Source organism: Eulemur rufifrons, chromosome 16 (assembly GCF_041146395.1).
Source record: "Eulemur rufifrons isolate Redbay chromosome 16, OSU_ERuf_1, whole genome shotgun sequence".
Lineage (NCBI taxonomy): Eukaryota > Metazoa > Chordata > Mammalia > Primates > Lemuridae > Eulemur > Eulemur rufifrons.
Genome location: NC_090998.1, coordinates 42321178 through 42343306, shown reverse-complemented (window position 1 = coordinate 42343306; position 22129 = coordinate 42321178). Strand labels below are relative to the sequence as shown.

The 22129-nt window shown below is 49.5% G+C and overlaps 1 protein-coding gene across 2 annotated transcripts in view; it reads right to left on the bottom strand.

Moving 5' to 3' along the window:
• Positions 1-3212: 3212 nt before the first annotated feature.
• The window catches only part of HOXC4 (homeobox C4), a 38518-nt gene continuing 19601 nt past the window's right edge, over positions 3213-22129 (bottom strand). The window contains exons 2-4 of one of the 2 annotated variants that reach the window (XM_069489726.1): positions 5949-6065; positions 4871-5315; positions 3213-4380 (exon numbers count right to left, since the gene is read on the bottom strand). In XM_069489726.1, the coding sequence (XP_069345827.1) occupies positions 4025-4380; positions 4871-5309 (795 nt within the window). In that variant the 5' untranslated portion in view covers positions 5310-5315; positions 5949-6065 and the 3' untranslated portion in view covers positions 3213-4024. Of the gene's footprint in view, positions 4381-4870; positions 5398-5948; positions 6066-22129 lie in introns of those variants that run through there. The other variant, XM_069489727.1, reaches the window with a different exon arrangement.

The window sequence follows — 22129 nt, the reverse complement described above, 5'->3', positions numbered from 1 at the left end:
CAGATAGAAGCTATGGGAAACCCGGAGAAGTGGCTTTGTGAGTGCAATATCACGCTCCCCCCAAACTGGGCAAAAAGCAGAGAAAAAGATGGTAGAATTGCCCCAGCACACTGCTCCTCCCCATCATAGTATCCTCGAGCTCAAGGACCCCTTTTGGAGTCAGACTCCCCTAATCCTAGAAAATCGGAGAAGGACATCCTGGCCCCAACCTCCCGGCAAACCTCTTTATTGTTTTACCTTTCCCACCACTGCCCCAATATTCACACTCACACACACACCCAACAGTGGGAAGATGTCTCTGGATTTCAATCTGCCAAGTCCACGCAGGAAGAAAACTGACCACACAGATTGCAGAGAAAACTTTGTAGGAAACTTCATACAAACAGCACCAAGAGGCTCTCAGAGAAACAAAGTGCCCCAGTTCTTTTCCCCCAGTCTCACTTTCTCAGGCTCTTTTTCTCTCCTATTTGAGCCAAGTTTCTTCACTCCCCAGGTACACGGACTCCGCACAGAAACTACAGAAACGTCGTTTTCCCCAAGCAGAAACCGTCCGTTCACAATTGGATTTTCCGCCTTCCCTCCCAAGACCAGGAGTTGAGAAAAAAATTGAGTGGCAGAGACAGAGTTTAAACTTTTGTGCTCCTCACCCCCAGAGCAGATCGAGTGCTAACTACTTACATGTCAGGGGGATTTTTGGCCTGTGGGGATCTCCCGGTGCTTGGAGAGAAGGACCTTGGAAGATTGGTGTCGCAGTTTACTGGTCTTCTTTTTACTTAGCCATTGAAGAGAGAGAGATACAATGCGCTAACAGGCATTCATGCGCCTTGCCTCTCCCATTACTCTGGGCAAGAAATCCCCAGTCCCACAAAAGCAGTGGCATCCTATCTGGAGACCAGGGGCTGAGCAAGGACTGGTTTGGGAGGGTCAGAGATGGGGGTAGGGGAGAGGTCAGAGGCGCTGCTCAACATAAAGGCTATGGGAGAGAAAATGCTGTGTCCTCCCCGTGAACCTGGGCTGCGTCCTCCCCCCAGCCTTTCCCCACTGCTCAACTCAACTTCAATAAAAGCAGGGCCCTCGGCTTCCCAGTGAGGCTGTGGCAGCATCAGGCAGAGCAGCGGGGACCAAGACTGCTGGAGATTGGGGCCCCAGCCCAGGTTGGCCCCCCTACACTCCACCCCTGCCCAGGCAGCCTAATCTCATTCTGGGTGGTCAGGTCCAAGGCAAAGTTTTGGGAACTGGTGGAAATGGAGCCCACTGGAGGGAAGGCCAGAGGCCAAAGTCTTCAAAAATTCACATGTAAGGGATTTTAGTGTTGTTTCATTTGCCAAGAATTATGAATTTCTGATGTTTCCCTTTTTCAGACCAAGGACAGAAAGAGACATACAGACAATGACTATGTGTGTGAGAGAAGAGGAAGGAGAAACAGAAGCCCATTAAAAGGGGAAATAAAATAAGTGTCCCAACCTATTTGCTGCTTTTCCTGAGCTAGAGAGTGTCCCTTCAGCAAGTTCAGGGAGAAACTTAAGAAATAAAATGAAGTGGTTTTCCTCCTCCTCACTCTCATCTTTCCACTTTTGAGAGGAGAGAGATAAACTCCCCCACAGCCAAATTAGCAAACTTAAGAAAGAACTCTGGATCTTAATTTACCTCCTCCCCGGTTTCCATATTAGCTTCTTTACAGGCTTGAAAAGACACCCTGGTCCATCCTTCAGACCTTCCTTCCCTTTTCCCAAGCACAGCTAGACCCTCCCCCCTTTTCCTGCCCCAAAAGAGATTGCCTCAAGATGATAGGGGCTACAGTCAGATTTGGTCCCTAATTCACTAATTACATAAAATAACTCCAGATAATTGTTGGCCTGCTTCCTCACACTGTATGCAGCATGTTTTTCTGTCTTCAGGGTACCACTGAGGGAGGAGAAAGTAGACCTGAAGGACTCAGATGCTCCCCCCCAACACACAGACATACATGCAATACTCCACTCGAGGTGCCAGCCAGTAAGTGGTTCAAGAGGAAATAAATCCAAAGCACACCAAACAGATTTTTACAACTTGGTCCCACGTTGCCTTTCACTCTAAAATTTGGGGATAGAGGGAAGGGGCATCCCTGCCTCCCCTGCACACGCCAGATCTCTTCTCCCTCTCTCTTCTACTTCCAATTGCCCTTCTTCCTAAAATCTGGGTAATTTGCCTGAGAAGAAGTTCACCAACTTCCTTCCTCCTACCTTCTCCCAATAGACAAAAAAAAAAAAAAAAAAAAATTGAACAGGCCTTGCTTAGGCCCTGGTCTTCAGGACCAGAATTATTTGGGAACATTTGCCTTGAATTAATTATTCAGTTAACCCAGGCCAGTTTTTTGTTTCTTTTCTTAGTTCCAAGGAAACAGTTTTTTTTTTTAATTAATTAACTTATTTATTTTTATTTGCCTTATTCAGGCTATCCCCAGGACCTGGGAGGTCGTAGGAAGAGGGGGTGTTTCTTGCCTCTCTCTGAGTTTCTTCAAAACACCTGGCAGGTCCATGATAAAAGTTAGGGGAAAAAGGTAAAAGTCTTTCATTATCTCCAGACACCAGCCATTGAGGCCTACCCATGCAAAGGGACCTCCCAGGCCTCTGGCCTCTACTTTACCCTTTTTTTTTTTCCAAGTCTGAACAAACAGAGAAACCAACCTGACAGGTCACTGCTGCTTCAGAATCACCAGCTCAAAACCTTTCTTCTTTTAAGGAGAACCCCAGTGTTGAGGGGATATCTTCCTTAATCCCTCATCCCAACAGAGTCCTAAAAGATGAAAACTCTACTCCTTTCTACTCCCTAAACTTGCCTTCTTGTCTACAATTAGGCAGGCCTACCTGACAGAGAGAAGGGAGAAGGGAGGAGAGAAAAATGTACAAAAGGAAGGAACTATGCCTAACTGTAGGAAAGTGAGCCCCCCCCCCCCCCCGCCCCAGTTCCATTATAAGTACCCCCAGGGGAGTCTGGCCTCTCTGCAGACTCTGAGGGAAGGGGACAGGAGAAATCAGCTGTAATTGTTCACATCCCCTATTTTGAAGATTCCTTACCCCAAACCCCTTGCTGGTTCTTCTAAGGACATTGGAAAACCAGTTGAGAGCTAAGATTTGTGTGCTTGCTTAGAGTAAACTTAGGCAACTAATAGAGAAGGTGGGATGTTGCCAGGCCAGAGGAGGGGGATAAAAAGAAACCATCAGACATTGACGTAAAACTAATTCACATCCACTGGTTTATTATTGATCACGGGGCATTTCACATCGACACTAAAATTCTTTATTGCAAGTTTTACAATAATCAAGTAAATTCAGTCCAAAAACACAATAACCACGATGGGGGCGGGGGGGATATTCTACCTACAGACTGCCTCTCTGAACTGAAAGTTCATTTTGATTTTCTTTTGGCTCCTCAAACTGAACAGCTCTGAGAGGCTCTCCAGATGCATTTAGCTTTGTCTGCTGTCTTTGCCCCCTCTCCTCCCACCCCCCCAATAATACAAAAGAACTTCATAGCTTTGTTCTCCTTAAAATGACTTCCCCCTCACTAACCTCCCCTGGTGCATTTTCAATGCAAAAGGCCTAAGGAAAGAGGGGGGGAAGGAGGAGGAGAAGAAGGATGAGAATTGGCTTAAAAATCTCTTTCCTTTTTTCTTTTCCTCATTTCCCCTGAAATCCACCCAAACCAGACCATCGCACCTTGCAATATATAATTTTTGCAGCTGTTTTTCTTAAAAAATAAATAACCCCCCCAAATGGCCTTAAAAAAAAAAAAAAACACCCAGCAGGTACCATGCTAAGACAACATCACATGCTTAAAAGGGTCCTTAACAGTGGAAGGGAGAGGAGGGCAGGGGGCTTGTTTGTTTATCTGTTTTGTCTGTTTGGAATTGACAAGGGACAAGGTGGTAGGAAGAGAAAAAGAACCAAAATATATATATATATTAAATTCTATAAATAAGAGTCAATTTGTGTGTGAGGGGAGAGTGGAGGCATGAGGTGGGGGCAGGGGTGTGAGTTATGTTTTATAACCTGGTAATGTCCTCTGCCCGTTGCTGCTCCGGCGGCGTGGCGCTCTGGGAGTGGTCTTCAGAAGTGCCCGGGGTGGCTGCCGAGAGGGTGGTGGGTGCAGCGCCGGCCGGGGGCGCTGACCTGACTTTGGTGTTGGGGAGTCGGTGGTCCTTCTTCCATTTCATGCGACGGTTTTGGAACCAGATTTTGATCTGCCTCTCAGAGAGGCACAGCGAGTGGGCGATCTCGATCCTTCTCCTTCGGGTCAGGTAGCGGTTGTAATGAAACTCTTTCTCTAATTCCAGGACTTGCTGCCGGGTGTAGGCTGTCCTCGAGCGCTTTGGTTCCCCTCCGTTATAATTGGGGTTCACTGGGGGAGGGGGAGGGTAGAAGCAAATAGTGGGGTTCAGAGGCAGCAGTCTCCCCGCCCCCCACCCTCACCCTATCCTCAGCTCTGAGGAACAGGAGGAGGGAGAGGTGGAAATAAAGTCATCAAGCTAAATGGGTTATAAAGAAGTTGAAGGAAGCTGGAGACTTTGTAGTGTAATAAGAGGGGAATCCTCATTGTAACGACACTGAATTATTTATGCGCCCTTAGAAAGCGAGCATAGTTTTCACACATACATAACAGATCGTAGCACATGGCTCGGACTGCCCAGAGTAGCTAAGCCATAAAATTTATGGGGGATGTAATTACCCATTCTCGCTCGTAAATCCAGTTCAATTGTGCTAACCCAGAGTCGCTCCTGGAGAGAGAGGGGGAAGGAGAGAAAGGAGGACGGAGGCCAGAGGGGGCCGAGGAGGGTGGGGAGCACTGGGGAAGAAGGGAGGGAGGGGGAGCAAAAAGCAAAGTTGCCTACCCGTGCTAACGTGAATTTTTTTCATCCATGGGTAGACTATGGGTTGCTTGCTGGCGGCGCTGGAGGGATGGTCGGGGGCTGGCTGGCTGCAGGCTGGCGGGGCTGGGGACGGGGAGGCGGAGGCGCCTGAGAGAGGCGCCGGCTCGCAGAGCGGCTGTGATTTCTCGGGGTGGTGGTGGCCCGCCTGGGCCGGCCCGTGGCCTCGCGAATTGCCCGGCCCCTGGAGACTGGTGCAGCTATACTGGCGCTCAGGGTAGCTAGGGCGCGGAGGCGGTGGTGGGTACAGCTCCTGGTGGTGATGCTGGAATCCCGATTCCCTGGTCCGGCCGTAATATTCCGGACTGTGTTCAGGGATGTAGCTATTTTGCGAATATTCTTCGCATGGAGGAAATTTCGGATCGATGTAGTTAGAGTCCATCAAATACGAGCTCATGATCATTAATTTCTGGAGTGGAAAATAATTTTTCTCGCTTTGTCGTTTTTCTGCTCCATAAAGCCCTCCTACTAGCTAGCGACCCTGTAAAGTTACTTTCACCATGTGACTCCGCCGGCCAATCACACGGAGCAACCCAGTCCCCGGATAAGGAACCGAATCGCTTTATTCAAAATGTATCCAATTTTTTTGTGTGTGTGGTGGTGGTAGTGCTGGGGGTGGTGGTGATGTGGGGTTAGCTGGCAGGGGCTGGGATGCCCCCGTGCACATCCCGCCAGACTGACAACCCTCCCTGCAAAAGGAGATGGGAAGCTCCCAGCTCTCCTCCAAAGACTGGGCATTGGAGGGCTGTCGTGAGGCTGTGTGTTCAGCCCCCGCCCAGGGTCTTCCCTCAGGCCTCTAGTGGGCCCCGTGGGTCTCTGCTCCTGAGTTTTTCCAGAGGTCTCCATTCATGGCGATTGTGTCTCAGTCTGTGTAGGTCACCGGGCAGCGCCCCTCTTTCGCAGGAAGAGGAAGTTGAATGAGGACTGGAGTGGAGGTTGGATGGGGAGGGTCCCAGGCTGAGCCGAGGAGGCTAGAGAGCCTGGGGTGCCCCCCCCATCCAAGGATACCAGAGTCCAGCCCCCCTTCCCCATATACACTCACCCAACCCTCTGGCCATGGGGCAGGCGAGGCAGGGTCCCAGCTGGACCAGGCAGGTAGAGGCAGCGGGATGCAAATGATTCTGACGTCATTTCTGGAGGTCTGGGGGTTGAGCCCCCGCTGAAGAGAGACAGGAAGTGGTTGGCAAAAGCAGAGTTCAGAAGCCTTGCCCTCCCCTGCTACCCACTGATCCTCCCTGCCCCAGCCCCAGCACAGAGGATCCCTTCTACTGCTGGCTCCTGTTTCCACTCCCCGTTCTGCCTGGCCTGCTGTTTTCTGACAACTACCTCCAAGGCTCACTCCTAAGGAGCTGGGGCAAGAAGAGCTTTTTGCCAGGAGTCAGTGTCCTGTGATGGTGCCCAGCCAGGGCCCTGAGAGTTCTTTCTCCATCCCCACAGAGAGCAGACCTAGCTAAGAGGGAGGCCTATGTGGGTAGAGCCTGCTTGCTTCCAGCTAGGGACAGTATCTGTGTAACACGTGTGTTTACACGTAAACACGTATTCCCAAGGGCCCCGCTCCAGGCTGCCTTCCAAAAACGGAGGGGTGAGCTCACCAAGCTGGGGAGGCAGAGCAGGCCTTGAGGGCCTCCAGCCCCTTCCCACCCCCTTGCCTCTTTCTGCCACCTACTCACAGTAATACCCTGATGGGGGCGCAGGGCCATTGAGGAGGGAGGGGGCAAGGAAGGGCTGCTTTACCAAGCCCCCCCCCCAGCTAGGGGTGGCTGTGTCATGCCACCAATTCCAATTAACTGATCGCCCATAACTCAGAGTTGGGGGGGTAGCAGAGGGGAGAGCCCAGGGAGGGAGCTGGGTCCCCTTGTTGTACTTGATAACAATTATAGTTTAAAATCATAGCTTGCCGGGGCTCAGCTATATTTTACTTGATAACAATAAAAGTGACACATAAAGTTAACTGTTTATGTTTTATTTATTAGACTAAATCTGCCAGCGGTGGTAGGAGCGCTTGCCTCGTCGCTACAGCTTTTATAGGGCTGTAAAACGTCATAAATCAGTCTCGCGGAATCGCCCGCACTCTTTGTGTCGGCGGCGGCGCGGGGCTGGCGGCCGCTGGCTGCCTGCTCCCTCCTTCCCACGAAAAGTCGTAATGTGATTTTTTTCCCTCTGATTTTATTATTATGATCGCCGCCGTGATTAGTCAATCTACCTTTAATTCGCCGCCCTACGCTGCCTCCTCCCAGCCCAGCCTGGTTGACACTTGAATAAGTACCTTTTAAAACGGCATAACAACTATTTGAGGGTTTAATTAGAACATCTGCAATTAAGGGAATGAGGAAGGGAAAGGGGAAAAAAAAATAAAGCCCTTGTGAGAGGGAGACTGAAGGCGAGAGATTCCCAATTCTCTCGCCACCTTTGGGATGTGGGAGAGGGTCCCCACTTCCAAATTAGGGCTCTCCCTGAGGGCTGGAACAAGAGGGAAACTGGGCTACAGGCCTGCCCAAAGGGGACCTATTCTCAGCCTGAGCCCCGCCCCCTTTCATCTTCCAGTGCTTCGGCCCCCACCCCCACCCCAGGCTTACCAGAGCTAGTGCTTAGCCCCTCAGGAGATGGTGCTTGGGGGTCCCTGGTTACCCTCTCCCCAAGAGAACAGTGCCCCCCCACCCCACCTCACCCCGGTCACTGGGCTGCTTGAAGGAACAGGGGTTCCCTGGAGGTCGACCATCTCCCATGGGAGATCCCCAAATTCCCAGAGTTGATTGAGAACCCTCCCTCACTCCTGTCCCGGACCCTCTGTGTGTGAGACCCTCTGGTTTCATTGGAAGAGGAACTTTAGACCCTGAGTGAGGGGGTGAGGGGAAGCTGCTGCATTCTTGGTAGTGGTTTGGAGTTGTGTGTTTTCTTTTTTTGTAATTACTGGTGGTGGGAGTGGGTTCATTATGAATTGCTGGAAGAGGGCAAAGGGAAACCAATGCTGAATTCTGATGTCTGAACTATAGCCCCAGACTGGCCCATGGGGAGGGCTCTTGTAGGGTGGGGGGAGGGTTGATAATGGGGGAGAAAGCCTTCTGTCCCCACCCCCAGTCTCCCTTCTAGGCCTGCACCTGGATGTGGCTGCCCCACCCCATCCCAGCTGTGAATATTCTCTTGCTCCACCTGGAAAGGTGAACTGTCGGTGGCTCCCCACCTTCCAGCCTTCACAGTCACCTTCTACCAGCCCTGTCTCCACCTCAACCCTGTTTTTTTCAATCTTCACCTTCCTGGACTTGTTAGGGAGTTCTCCCATCACACCCCCACCCCCAGGTTTCTGAGCTCCTGCAGGTGGGTTGAGTAGACCCACTTGAGCCAGTATGAGTGAGTAGACCACAGAGGGTTCAGATACCTCGAACTGAATGTCAAGTCTGTCTTTGGTTATTATGGTTAAATATATATGCATACATACTATTAATATTTATTAATATATTAAATGCCTCCTTATGCAGCCATAAATATGTGACGTTCTCATTCCAGGTTTGTACAGCTAATTCAACATGCACATCCAGAAAGTGAAATCTCAGAGATTCCCCCCAATGCGCCCACACTCATCAACATCATTTACAAAAAACAAAAACAAAAACAACTCCCTTTGGGCTCCTATAGCTTAATAGCAAGGAAGTCGCCTATCACATGGGTAAAATACCATACACATACATACAAACATTTTCACCTGGATATTATAACAAGCACAGTAATAAAATCCTTTCAGAGGGCTTCTGCACTTAGCAATGGCTTAATTGGGATGGGGAGGGGGGAAGTAAGTGGCTCTGGCCTGTGATGAATCCTTGTATCTGGTCCTATCTTCTTTTGTGCTTCACCCTCCTGCCTCCTGCCTTGCCAGCCCAAGGACCTCCACCTCCGTTCTGCCCTCCACCTTTGTCCCAATTTTAGTTTTTATTTTTTCTGACCACCTTTTGCCAGCATCCAAATGCTCTCTGCACACCGTCCCCCCACCCCATCTCCTTTCTAAATTTCGATCTGGTTTCTCTTTTGGAAACATGTTTCAGTACAAAGCGCTTCCCTTCTGACACCGCTGAAGAAAAATATGTGTCCATTGTGTGTGAGGCCTTATTGTGCCTGGATTACCATACTGACCGTTGGATAACCCATATTCCTCCCCTCCCCAGTAACAAGCTGCTGGCTGAGAGAGCTCAGCAGCTCCACAGATTCTGTGCTGCATTAAAATCTCACCTTTCCTTGGATTTTCTGAGGGAGAAAAATAAGTGGGAGAACCAATTCAGGATTTGGAGGGCAAAGGAAAGGAAAACGACTGTTATTCCCTTTCCCACTCTTTGAAGTTCAGGGTTTTTTTGTGCCTATGTGTGTTTTGTTTTAGGATTAAAATTGCAAGATGTCTCTTTCCTTTTCCTCAAATAAGTTGACTTTTAGATGGTATGCAATCAGGCAATTCATTTCATTTTGATTTTTTTTTCCTCTCAGCAACTTGAAAACCCCAAACTAAATCAGGACTCTTATCCCATTTTTTTCTTTTGTGTGTATGTGGATATATGTGTGTTTTTGTCCCTTTCTAAGGCCAGCAGGCAGGGCTAATGTATGCAAAAGAATATGCAAATACTTAATTGATTTTTTCTTAAATCTCTTGTCAGTAAAAGTAATGAATTAGTCTAAAATGATTTTAATAACCCGGATGTGTCACAAGAAAATACTCAACCTTATTTTTCCTCCTGGAATCGCTTATAGTCTCAAAAAAAAAAAAAAGCAATCATGGAATGTTAATTTGCCCCCTTTAAAATATTAAAGATGAATTTCTCTTGTTTGTTCAGGGACCATAGGCAAGGTCCTCTCGTGGATTCCCCCCACCTTGCCTTGCCTTCCTTGGAATTCAATTTTCCTCAAATCTCGTTTAAAGTGGCTTTTTAAAAAGTGGCCGCATTTTAATATTGGTTAGACAGAGTGACCTGCATTTCACCTCGGGTGTTTGACTTGTTCCAATAGGTCACTGCCATGGGGTTATTGATGGGGAAACTCCATTGAAATTTGTCTCTTCGCAAATGGCCTTTAGATCTTCCAGCGAGTTCAATAACTAGTTATAATGTGGAAGGGGAAAAATGAAGGCCCTGGGCTAACGAATTTGATGTTTCATTTTTATGCTGGAGAAATTGTTAGTTAGAGGTTGGGTTCCCCGCCCCCTTCCTTGCTCATCCTGGCCTCACTGACCCCCACCCCCATTCAAGACTGCTGGATTATATCCCCTTTAAAACTTGGGTTAGGGTGTCTCTTTCTCCCTTGGATGCAAGCTTTAATTCTTCTCTTTATGAATATTATTATTGTTGAAAATTCTGACATGTGGCTGCAGGAACCTTGCACTGCTGGAGGTTTGTAACCTGAACTTTCTTGTTGAGGGAGGAGGACTTTTACTTTTAAAGGAGACTCAATGTGGTTTGAAAAGATCTAGAAATTAGGCTGGCCTTAGGTTAGTTTATGGAGGACTCCCTGGCTTGGTACTCTCAGAATTAAGGAGTACATAGGAAGCTGGAAACCCTTTTGGGAGTTGATGAGTGCATCGCAAGGTGCCCTAATCTGTTCTTGGCCTCTGAGCTGCCGGAGACCCCGTGGGATTAGGCACCCAAGACCAAGGAAGGCAGAGACTGGAAAAGGCTAAGGATAGAGAGAGAATTCCATGGAGCAGGCAAGGGAATCCTGGATCCCCTCCACAGTCTGATTCAGAATTCATGGGGACTTGGCGAGTAACTGCTTGCGGAATTCTTCACAAGGAAGGTGCTGCGGGAAAGCTCAATGCCTGAAGATCACGCATTTAGTGAACTGGAGAGAGCAAAGGAAAACCATAGCGGGTGATGGGCATTTTATAAGGATTCCCTTTTACTGCAGTTCTCAAGGAGTGGGAGAGGAAAGGACAGAGGAAGGGAGTGAAGGTTTTTATTTTACTCTCCCCAATCACAGCCAAGTTGGAGAACCCTTAACTCCAGAGATGCCACTGTGAGAAAGGACTTTGTAGAGCGGCCGTCTGCTCGGGCTGACCCAACCATACCAGATCATTACCATTATTAACCTTACTAACAAGAACACCTTTCCCTCACAAAACACAGCTCTCTGTGTGCTTTATTTTCTCTTTTTCCAGGAATTGTTCTTTCTCCTTTCCTGCCCAAACGGGTCCAGTTTGCTCAGCCCCAAGTTCCCCTTTAATAAGCTCACCCGCCTCGCATATCCCTTCCAAGCCTCGGCCCATAGATTGGAGTCATTCCAAAGGCAAGCTTTGAATCCTGGGTCGGGGGAATCAAGGCCAAGGGAAATATGTAAGTGCCTGAAACTGGGGTACCACCTCCCACCATCCCCTCAAACCCGGAGGCAGCATCTTGATGCCACCTGGGTTCTCGGACAAACTTGCCTCGGCAAATTCGTGGCACCACTGGGATCTGGGGAACAGCCTTCAACTGCAACTGCGCGTCCTCAGCCCCTTAAAAATGGGAAAGCCGGAGAAGGGGGCATCGTCGGCTTCAGAATCCGGCCTGGGAGAGGGCACACAGGCTGCTCTTCCCAGCCAAGCGGCAATCAATAGCGATCTGTTAAAAACTTCCTCCGGGCCCCTCCGCGCGCCCTAGTCGCGGTGGGCGAGCCCCATCCCCAAACCCTCGCCCGCCTTGGCCCGCACCTTGGCCACCTCCTCCGAACCCGGGACCTCGCCCCCTCCCTGTTTTAATTACGTGATTGATTTTCGCTTTGGCCGTCTCAGGACGCCTCTGCCTCCGACTGTTTAAATCTTTCGGCTCCCTTTTTGTATTTCCGAGTCCTCCTGACGGGCTGTAATTTAGAGACTGCCCCTCGGGTGGCCGATGCGCACCGCGCGGCCTTGGTCCGGGTCCGGGCTGCTGCCTCGCCCTACACTCCAACGAAATGGTCCTCCCCGCGGTGTTCGGCCGCGCCAGGTCTGCAGCCTCACGGCGCGGGACTCTCCTACTTGGTCCTGCCCATTCGCTTTTCTGAATTATTTTGTGCTCCATTATTCTCTGATAGAAAAATGTTCCCTGTTTGGGTTATCACTTCCTGCCTGGCCTCGGTGCTGGGCTCTCCGCGTTCCTGTGTTTTTCTCTTCACCCGAATGAGATGTGCATTAGAAGGTCTGGATTGAGACGGAGGAAGCACGACGCCTGGCTACGGGCTTGCGGGGAGCTGGAGCCCCTTCCCCCAAACACCTGGGCCCTGCGCCGGCTGGCGAAAAGCGCCAGGAGAAGCGAATTCAGCCACAACTTTACGCTACTAAGCGCGAGTGGGACCGCAGGGCTGGAGATCCCTGCCACGACCCCTACCCCGCAGTAGGCGGTTGGAGCTGATTTTCGTTCGACAACCCCAGAGAGAGACCTCCTCACCCTGGCAGCGCCAGCGGGCAGCGGGCAGCAGCCTTGGGGTGGCTGCGGGCACCTACGTCCAGGAACACGCTGGTCAGCCCTCTCCATCCAAGGGATCGAAGGTGAGGGGAAAGAGCGGAGGAAGTTTATGAGAAGAGTAGGTTTAGGGTGGAGAGAAAAGAAAAAGACAAGAAACAAGGAAAAGGAGCCCCTTCTCCCACTGTGGCTGATCTCTTTCTCTTTTTCCTCCCCAAACCGCTGGTTTTTGCTTACATTTTCATTTATTTACAACAAATAAACACTACTCTGCTTATTCTCCCATGTCCTGTTCATTCTTTAATCCTTTCTAAAGAGGCAGCAATGAGTTACTATTAGCAGTATTTTATTATTATATATTTTTTCTTTCAGAGAGAGGAGGGGATTGGGAATGTCGTCGTCACTGGGGAAGAAGTTGAGCAAAACTTGAGTTGGTCACAACCTTCTTCCAATCTCCGGACCTACAACACCCCAATTCTTGACCCTCCAACCCCTTCCCCCACAGCAATGTTGCCGGGTAAATAAGAGTCTGCCTGCCTGGCTATTAGGATTCTGGAGACGCTGGCATCTGTAGCAATCATTAGTCAAAGCCGCTGAAGCCAAAGGAGCTGAGGAGTTGGACAGAAAAAATCTTGGAAATGATATACAGGAGCCGCCAAGGCATCAATCCCAGCCGATAAGAGCGGGGCTGCTGGGAGCGAGGCGTCCGGTTAATTGGGCCCTGGGCACGGAGAGCAACTGGAGAGGGGGAACCTAAGGGTTGTGTAGTGACCCTGGCATCGTTTGGGTCCCCTACAAAAATAGCTGGGGACTTGAACACGCTTTTATCCACATTTCAAAGACCCAGTTGGGGACATCTACAAGCCTCTGTCAGCCTCTCACCCCAGGAGCCAAGAGGAACTGAGCTGGAGGACCCTCTCCTTTCTTCTCTCCCCCTTCTCTTTAGTGGCTGTCTTGGGAGGTCCCAGGAGGGGAGCCTGGCCTGGGACCTCAGGTCATAGAGACAGCCTAGAGGGAGGCTATGATCCCTAGCATGGGCTTTCAGGGGGCAGATAACTCAGTTGGACTAGACTTGGAGATAACCTTGGAGAGAGCGACAGAATTACTTGCTTTAGTAAGCCCAACATCTGAAAGATATTTGTTCCCCAGCCCCACTCACCTGATATCTTTATAGATCACAGAGACAGACATAGAGAGGGAGACAGAGATGCAGTAAGTTTAAGTCCTTCTAGAGGAAGATCTATGCCCCTACACCTAGATATATGTGTTATGGAACCATCTCTAAACATATGTTCAAATATTTAAGTTTGTAGCAAAACTGCACAGACTATAAAGATCTCCAAATATACAGCTTCAATATGCAGCTATTTTATGGATTAGGATCCTTGAATAAATCTAGATAAAAATTTCAAAATAGAGATGGAGCAACACACACATAGTTCTTTCCAACCAAGAAAAAAAAAATTCCCAAATATTCACTTAGGTATTTAGAGAGAACTGTACTAATATATCCTAGCCTATATATCCAATCACTATACAAAGATTGGTAATGTGCATACAGGAATTTGACAGAGGACTGTTATGTTCACTATGGATCTATAAATCTAAAGATCTATAAATCTGCATTTAAATGTGGAGCAGAGAGGGGTGTAGATCATACATCCTGATATAGACATAAAATGATCCATATAAATACATGTTCACATATACAACTATAGGAGTGCTCAACACTCTATAGAAAGTATTTGCATAGAGTCTTAGGAATGGGGAGGATTCTCTAGTGGTTGTGAGTTTGGGGTGTCCCAGACCAGACTTCTCTGCGAAATGGATGAGGGCAAACTAGAGCCTTTGTAAGTATACTAAGAGGTCCCAGGAACTGATATAATCTATGGCCTCATTTCCAGCAGATAAGGGCATTTCACTAGCAATGGCTATGAGCCCTGAAGCCTGGGCCTGAAAGTGTTCTCTCCTGTCCTAGCCTGAACTCAAGCTGAGGTAGAAGGCTCCTCAATTCTTTTTCCTTCAGCACCATAGTCTAAAGCTAAGGTCCCTAAGGGAGGGACCTGTGATGGGGGTGGGGTCTTTAGGAGAGGAAGGCCATTATCATTAGATAATGGAGTTATTTATGTAAAATATTATTTTGTTTGGAGACACCTTGGTAGAGAGGAATGTGAGAAGGCTGCAGGCTTTCATTCACACGCCCCTGCACCCATCTTAATCACATAAAACCCAATCACAGAGAGCAGAGAGTTTCCTCCATTCGTAGGGTACTAGATGGAGTCTCCACATGCCTCACTCCTATCTCCTCTCTTTCGTGCCTCCCTGAAGTCCCACCTTGTCTAAAAGGGGTTTGGAGCTTAGGAAAGGTTGACAGGGAGACATGAACCCCAGAAGAGAGGAGAAGCCCTTGGACTCATGGTATCTACAGCCAGGCTCAGAAACTATTTGCCTTCAATGTTAGTTCCTTTGTGACTGAGCAGTTGGGTGACGAGGGTCTGCATGGGCAAAAGGAAATGAAAGGTTGTACGATTTTTTTTTTTTTTTTGGTGGTGGTGGGGGGAACATTGAGGAGGGAAAATCATCAACTAGCTCCCCCTTTTAAAACTGGAGGCAGAGAATTTAGGAGGCTCTATAAATCCTTTTATTTTTCTCCTTTAGTTTACTGAGGAAGGGATGCAAGGAGGGGGCCTCAGGTGGGCTTGGGGAAGTGCAATCCAATGTAGCTGGCTGGCTTGGGGGAAGAGCAATTTACAAAGCAAAACCTCAGATGCTACTTCCTGAGGAGTCACCAGATCAAAACAGCCTCCTCTAGGCATTTATGACCCATCACTACTCCCAACAGGAAAACATCCTCAATAAAACCTCAGCCCAGGCTGCTATCCTCCACCCAGGGGAAGGGGAGAGACACAATGTAAAAGAGGGACCTGACCCTTACTCCCTTTGTGTACACACACACACACACACACACATACACACACACACACCTTGGGTTTTCCAGCCAGAAAATTGATGTTTTAAGGAAGTATTTACTAGAAAAGATTTTTTTTCCAATGTCTGAGTAAATATGCAAACCTGATGGGTTTGTAGTTTGAGCTTGGAAGAAGGATTAGATCCAGTAAGATTCTGGCCTCCTAGTCCCTTTATGGTCCTCCAAACTGCCACAATTCAATCTAGGGCAACAAGACACTAAAGGTCACCAAGAACCTTGCTGCCACCGTCCAAGGAGGCTGCTCCAGGGTTTGGATTTTCCAGGGAGGCAAAAGGAAAGAAATTCAATGGTTGCCCATGGCTGCAGAGGTAGAGGTGTGGTGGGGAGGGGAGGACAAATGGTTTCCAAGCTTGGCTGATAGGAAGAATGGGGTGGGCAGGAAAGTGCAGGAGTTGGTTCCAGGTTGGTTTACTGTGTCCAGCCCAGGCTTCTGATCTCTATCACACTTGGGCATGTACAAATATTTCTCTGTGTTCAGGTGTTCTGGTGTTTAGGGCCAGGGCCTGGAGGAAATGAGGATTTTTAGAGAGCAAAAGAAAGCCTGTTCCACCTCCCTGAGACCTGTTGTGCAGTGCTGAAATGATCCCAGGTAACTCAGCCCACACATTCCACTTAGCCCATATAGGGTTGCTGATCATGGTGGAACTTTGTACACATGTGAAGGTGTAGAGAAGTAGCCTTCTCCCTGCACCAGTTCCCTAGCACACCCAGAGTCTTCTATTCAGTCTCTTACCATAGCTTCTAAGGTGTGGTCATCAGAGTCTGAACAAGGTCCTGAATAACCTACTCCAACTTTCTCAAGTCCCACATTGCTCAAGCGCACACACATACATATACACACACACACACACACACACACACTCTCACACACTCCCTGCTTCCTCCTGGGTATCTCTGTTCTCCTTTTGTCCCTCAGTGAGCCTTAGGAATGGGAAAGGGAGATGAATTCAAGGGTTCTGTAGGGCTCAAAGATAAACAGATCTCTATCACCCCAATTTCTCAGCCCAGACCCTGGCTGGTGACTCCTTGGGCTCCTGTGGTCCCATCAAAGCAGCCAGGGGAGATATTATCAGAACAGACACAGCACTGTAGGGTTACAAGGTCCCAATAAAAGGGGTGGGGAGGAGTGGGAAGGGATAAGGCTGTCTTGGCCCTCTAATGGCCTAGTCTTCTCCTTAAATGGAATCCCTAACCCAAAAAGCCCTGGCTTGGCATCCTGATTCCAGATTTTCTTTCTTCTCCACCTCAAAGGGATTCAGAGGCCCTAGTCCCACCAAGGAGGGGGCTCAAAGTGGTGGTGTTTGTCTCTCCAGCAAAAAAAGAGACAGAATTAAATCCCCAAATAAGGATGTTTCAGCATGTTCCCCTCTTAAAACCTCAGCCCAAAGCAGTTACAGACAGGGATAGTCAAAGACATAGAGAAAGTTTACTAGGATATTAGAACGGGTTGAGGCACTCTGATAAAATCTCTCTTTCTAGTGCCTGCATGGACAGAAGCCAATCTCTCCCTATCTGTCTTTCCTTACCCCTCAAGGGATCTGGTAAGCCCAGTGTGAGAAGTCTACACTGAGAGCTGGTCTCAGACAGGGCTACCACACCATCCACTAGGGAAAAATGAGTGTGTGCTTTAACTCTAACTCATAAAGGAGAAAAATGGAGCAGTATGGTTAAAGGTAACTAGGGAAGTAGGGGCTCAATGGTTTCTGAGAAGAACTGCCCTATTTCTGGCTTTTTATCATAATCTCTCCCACCTGGCCTGTGGCATTGTCCACAAACCAGCCCCACCCAGAAGACAAACAAGCAGGGGGGGTGTTGACAAAGCCCAGCTAAGACTGGGTTATCCCTCCTACTCTTGCTCTCTTAATGCCCCCAGAGGAAGGCTTAGAGAGGTTCAAGTGGCACAGTCCATCAGAACTTCAGCCCCTTAACTCAAAGAAGGCAAGAGAGCAGGAGAAGTGGAGGGGGAGAGAACCCAACCAGAAAATTAACCCTGAAACAAAGCCCAGGAAACAGGGCTGGGGGAGAATGCCTGGGTCTGGTCTCACCAGTGGATTGGCTGAGGGCCTAGCTCAAATATTCAGGAAACACAAGCATTTCTGTCATACATGCATACTCTCTGTGCCATCAGATGCTCTTGTTCAGAAATAGTTTCTCACCCATTGCTTGTTCTGACACAACCCATGGAAATCATAGACACTGAAATCCACACATTCAGTGTAGCTGTGTCCTTTGATAGTTATCGGCCATGCCACAGGATCATTGCTTAGTCTGTTATTACTATGGTCATATCTTGTTAAAAGAATGGAAGGGAAAGGGACTTAAATCTATCACCTGTTTAATATGAAGGGTGAGGAGGGTCCTAATTCTCTGTGCTTATCCTTTCCCAGAACCCTTCACTTCACTGGCTCAAAGTTATTTGACAAACTAGAGGTACCAAACACCCAATTTTCAAAAAAAAATTTTCCTTTTGCTTCCTTCCCCAACCATGCATGCGGTAGTTTGATAAAGCTAATGGCTCCTGGAGCATTTCCAGAAAAATAAGTCAAAAGGGCTCCTCTAATTGCCCCACCTGCCCTCATGAGGCTCAGAAGAGAATGGAAACCTGTGAAAGCTAAGTGTATAGGGAATAATGACAGCCCGAATTTGAATTCAAGGCTGAAGTTCATGTCCACATTTGCTCTACAGTCTAATTTAGAGTTTACATCCATAAAGCCCAGAGAATTGGGTAGGATATTGTTGGCAAACATGGGAATAATGCAGAGAATGGCCCCAAAACTCGAGACCCTTGTACAATTGAGATTGACTTCCAGACACAACTTTGTCAGGAACTGTGGACACAAGCCCAAGACTCCTCAAAGCTGGTTCAGGGACAGAGGAGGACAGAATATGTTCTGTACCACTCCTGCCCTCCAAATCTGAGATAGGGCAGACCCAGACACTGGGTGGGGGGGGGGGGGTGGGTAAGGGAGAGAGGGAAGAGAAGAGGAAAGGAAGAGCTAAATAGAGACCCAAGTACTGTTTTGCTGATTGGTTGCTGGGGGCCATGTGACCCTACTTAGCACATTCCTGATTGGTTGCTTGACTTCTTCTAGAGTTAAAGACCTAGGAACAAAATTAAAAGCTTTCTGTATTGGCTCAGACACATTGGCACCTGACTGCCTGTCCCCCTACCCCAGAGATACTGGGTTCAGGGAAGGCTTCGGGAAAACCAAGAATCTCTTTTATATGTTTGTCCTGTTTCCAGGTGGGACTGACAAAACCATAAAAAACTGAGGCAAATTATTTGAGGGGAAGGAGTATCTATTACCACCGGAAGAGGGGGTGGTATTTAAAAGGAACTTTCGAGCCTAAAGAAAGGGGGTGAGGAAGTCATTGAATGCCCCAAGAGACGCTGTGTAAATCTGTAAACATAGAAACACACTCATTCACCCCTCTACACCGAGAGAGAAAGGATTGGGACTGAGATTTGGCCAGGATTCAGGGAGACTGGTGGAGTCTTGCCTGGGTGTGGGACTTTGGCCCTGGCTAAATTCCTGGTTAAAGACCACTGGACCCACTCCCTAGGGCTCTGGAGAAGCTGAAGGGAGGGGAGGAGTCAGGAAAACTCCCATCTCCCTGCTGCTTGGATTGGAAAGTTTCCAGAAACCCTCAAAATCACAGACTAATGGGGAGGGGAGACTCAAGAAGTTCGGATAATGAGGAGGGAGAACCTGAGAGTTAATTTTTTGAACGGGCTACTGGAGAGAATTCTCTGAGATCTTAAGGCTTCCCAGGGAAATAAAGGTGTCAATGAGGAGGGTGGGGGAGGCTGAATCTTGGCATGAAACTGAGGCCCAGACAGTGGCCTCAGAAGAGTCCTCCACCCGCCCGCCCCGAGCTCCTCACAAAAGTGAGAGACCGCTAGACTGAAGCACGGGGCTCAGCTCAGACTCCCCATGTTCTTGGGCCTCTGTCCCTCTCTGCCCTCGGAGTCTGCCTGGGCTATCCCTCCCTCCCTGCTTGATTCCGCTTTTTCCTCAGTCCCTTGGGCAGCAGGGGCTATGCTAACAGCCTTCCCTCCCCATCCCCCAACCACATCTCTCCAAAAAACAGGTACCAGGACACCCTTGTGCCCCATGGCACTCCTCCCTTCATGAAGGTACGGACCTGGCTCTTGATCCCTCTGCTCCCCTTTCCTTTCCTGAAGCCCAGACAAGTTGCCCCCACCATAGGCCCACTGGCCTTCAGCCCCGCTCTGGAATGGAACCCCTCCCAATTCATGGCGGTTCTGTAGAACAACCTGAGTTCACATGTTGTCACTTTCCTGGCTTAGCTCTCGGTGGCGGTGGTGCTTGAGGAGGGGTTATGCACTCACAGGTCTGGAGGACACGTGCCTCCTATGCCCAGTGCCTCTGCTGCTCCTTCCTAGAAACCTGAAGTGTGCCCCACCCCCTCCCGGGCCTGAGGACTGCCCCCAGGGTACAATGCTCAGATGCCCCCCCACCCCCGCCCAGCTCCATCCCCTAGGGGCTACTCTCTCCTCAGGGTTGGGGTTTTTTCCCAGCTTAGCAAAGCCATTGCCTGCACTCTCTTAACCATCCAATACGCATTTACAATCCACCCACAGCAGGAAGCTCTAGGCCTTCTAGGGCCTGGTTTTACCTGAGGCAAGGGCCAGGGATGCCAGGAAGACCTCAGCAGCTAGAGTGAGGGGGGAAACATGAAACCACACTGGCTTCAGACAGACTAAGACCCCGGAGTACAGAGGCTGCGATAGCAGCCTGCCCAATCCTGGAGGTTAGTGGGGGAGACAATACTTTGGGACTCCTAGGTTCAGCCGACCACCTTTAAGATGCTTCTGCCAGTTCAGACAGCAGCAGCCTGTGGGCTCAGAAGCCACAAAGCCCCCTATCCCTGCCTTTCTCCCCAGCCTGGATTCTGGGCCACTGGCCAAGGGCTGAACTCACCCCTCCCTGGAACAGGGGGCCCCTGAGGCATTTTGCACTTGTGTCTAGAGTTTACACACACCTACAAAACACCAAACACCCGTGTCTCCTGCTCAGGCTTTCTTCTCAGCTGAGAGGGGGTCAGGAAGACCTGGCAAAACTCTAAAGAACCAAGGCCTCTCCCTACCCCAGTTGACTTGCAGTCGGAGGAAATCAGGGTTGGGAAGGGGAGAGCTGGCCTCGGGAGACAAGCTCTCCCTTCTTCCTACTTAGCGGCTGGTTTTCTTCTCCCACCGCAGCCTGGGGAGGCCTGGGGAGGCCTGGGGAGGCCTTTTCCCCTCCCCCTAATGAGTGGGAACTGCCTTGTATCAAGTGGGGGAGGGATTAAGTAAATGGGAGAAAGGATCTGAGAGAGAGAGAGAGAGAATATTAACTTACAGCGTTCGCCTGGGATTCATTTTCGAAGATGTAACCTCTCTCACCATCGTCCCCAGCGCCGTAATCCCCTCTAACTGCCAGGCCCTCTGTCCCAGCATTAAACCTCACCAGCAGCTGCGTGGCTGGACAGTTAAGATTATATATGATGTAAATATATTGTGGGTTTGTCAGCTCTCCCTACACCATAAAACTTGGTTTAATGACATCACGTGGTCCCCCAAGAGCCACTCACGGGCTTGCCTTCAGGCCATTCACATAAATAACCTCCAAAAGTTTCAAACTCCTAAATTCACATAGAAGCCATGCCTATTTCTCTAATGCTCAGTTACACTAAAAAACCCTCATGCTGCTCCTTTGCCCCACCCCCACACCCCCATTGCAGGGTGGGGAGGGGAGAGAGGGTGGATACTAATTTATTTATTTACTTACTTATTTCCATAAGGACCTGTCGCCTTCGAGGTCGTGTTGATATTTTTTTTTTCTCCTATTTTTTTCCTCCTCTCTCCTCTAATTGCTCAGAGTGGGCCGTGTCCCCCTCTTCCCACTCCCCCGGGAAGGTAAGTCATGCTTCTTCCCCTTCTTTTCCGCTGAGTGGGTGGGTTCCAGGGCAAAGTGGAGAGGCAGGTTCCATGGTTTCTGTTTGTGACTCAGAAGCCCCCTTCACTAACTCCCCAAGAGCAATGTCAAACCCTGGTACTTGGTAATTGTTTCAGGAGGCTGGCTGGTGGGGGAACTACCAGACCCAGACTCTGAAGCAGAAGGCTCTACTCAGGGAGAAAGCAGGGATGTGGGCATTACCCACCCCCAGTGTAGGGGAGCAGGTCGGAGGCCTCTGTCTTGGTTGCCGCTGACGCTGACGCTGCAGAAGCTGAGGTGGGGCCTGGGAGCCGACCTGCGGACTGAAACCGGAAAGGGGTGAACAGGCAGGCACGGCCAAAAGGAGCCAGCCAGTCCTTCAACTCCTCCAGGGAAAAAGAGGCCCAAACCCTGCTGGAGGAAGCAGTCAATGCAAGGTGGGCTGGGCGCCGCCTGCCTGGCAGCTCTGACCAACATTGCCTCCATCCCTGGCAAAGCCAGGTTCTCCCCGTGGGGTGGTGCGTCTGCCCCTGGGGAGGAAGCACAGAGCCTCGGCAGCCTGGGAGGCAGGAGCGGGTGAGCGCGGGCGCCAGAGACTCTTTCTTAGTTAACTGTTACCCATTGTAGACGCCAGTGCTTCTCCATGCTTCACTGCTCGCCCAATAGTTTTACTCAGCATGGAGAAAAAATTAAAATAACTCCCTGAAGAAAATTACACATTTTATTTCAGGGAGAGGGGGAAAGAGAGAGAGAGAGAGAGGAAGAGAAGGAGTGCTGGCTGGGCTGACTGCTGAGTGCAAGTTGAGGAGACACAAGGGCACCCTAACCTGGCCTGAGTGCAGTGTGAAGGGAAGGGTGGCAAGTCATGGGTGCAGTTCAATAAACATTTGTTGAGACCTCCTAC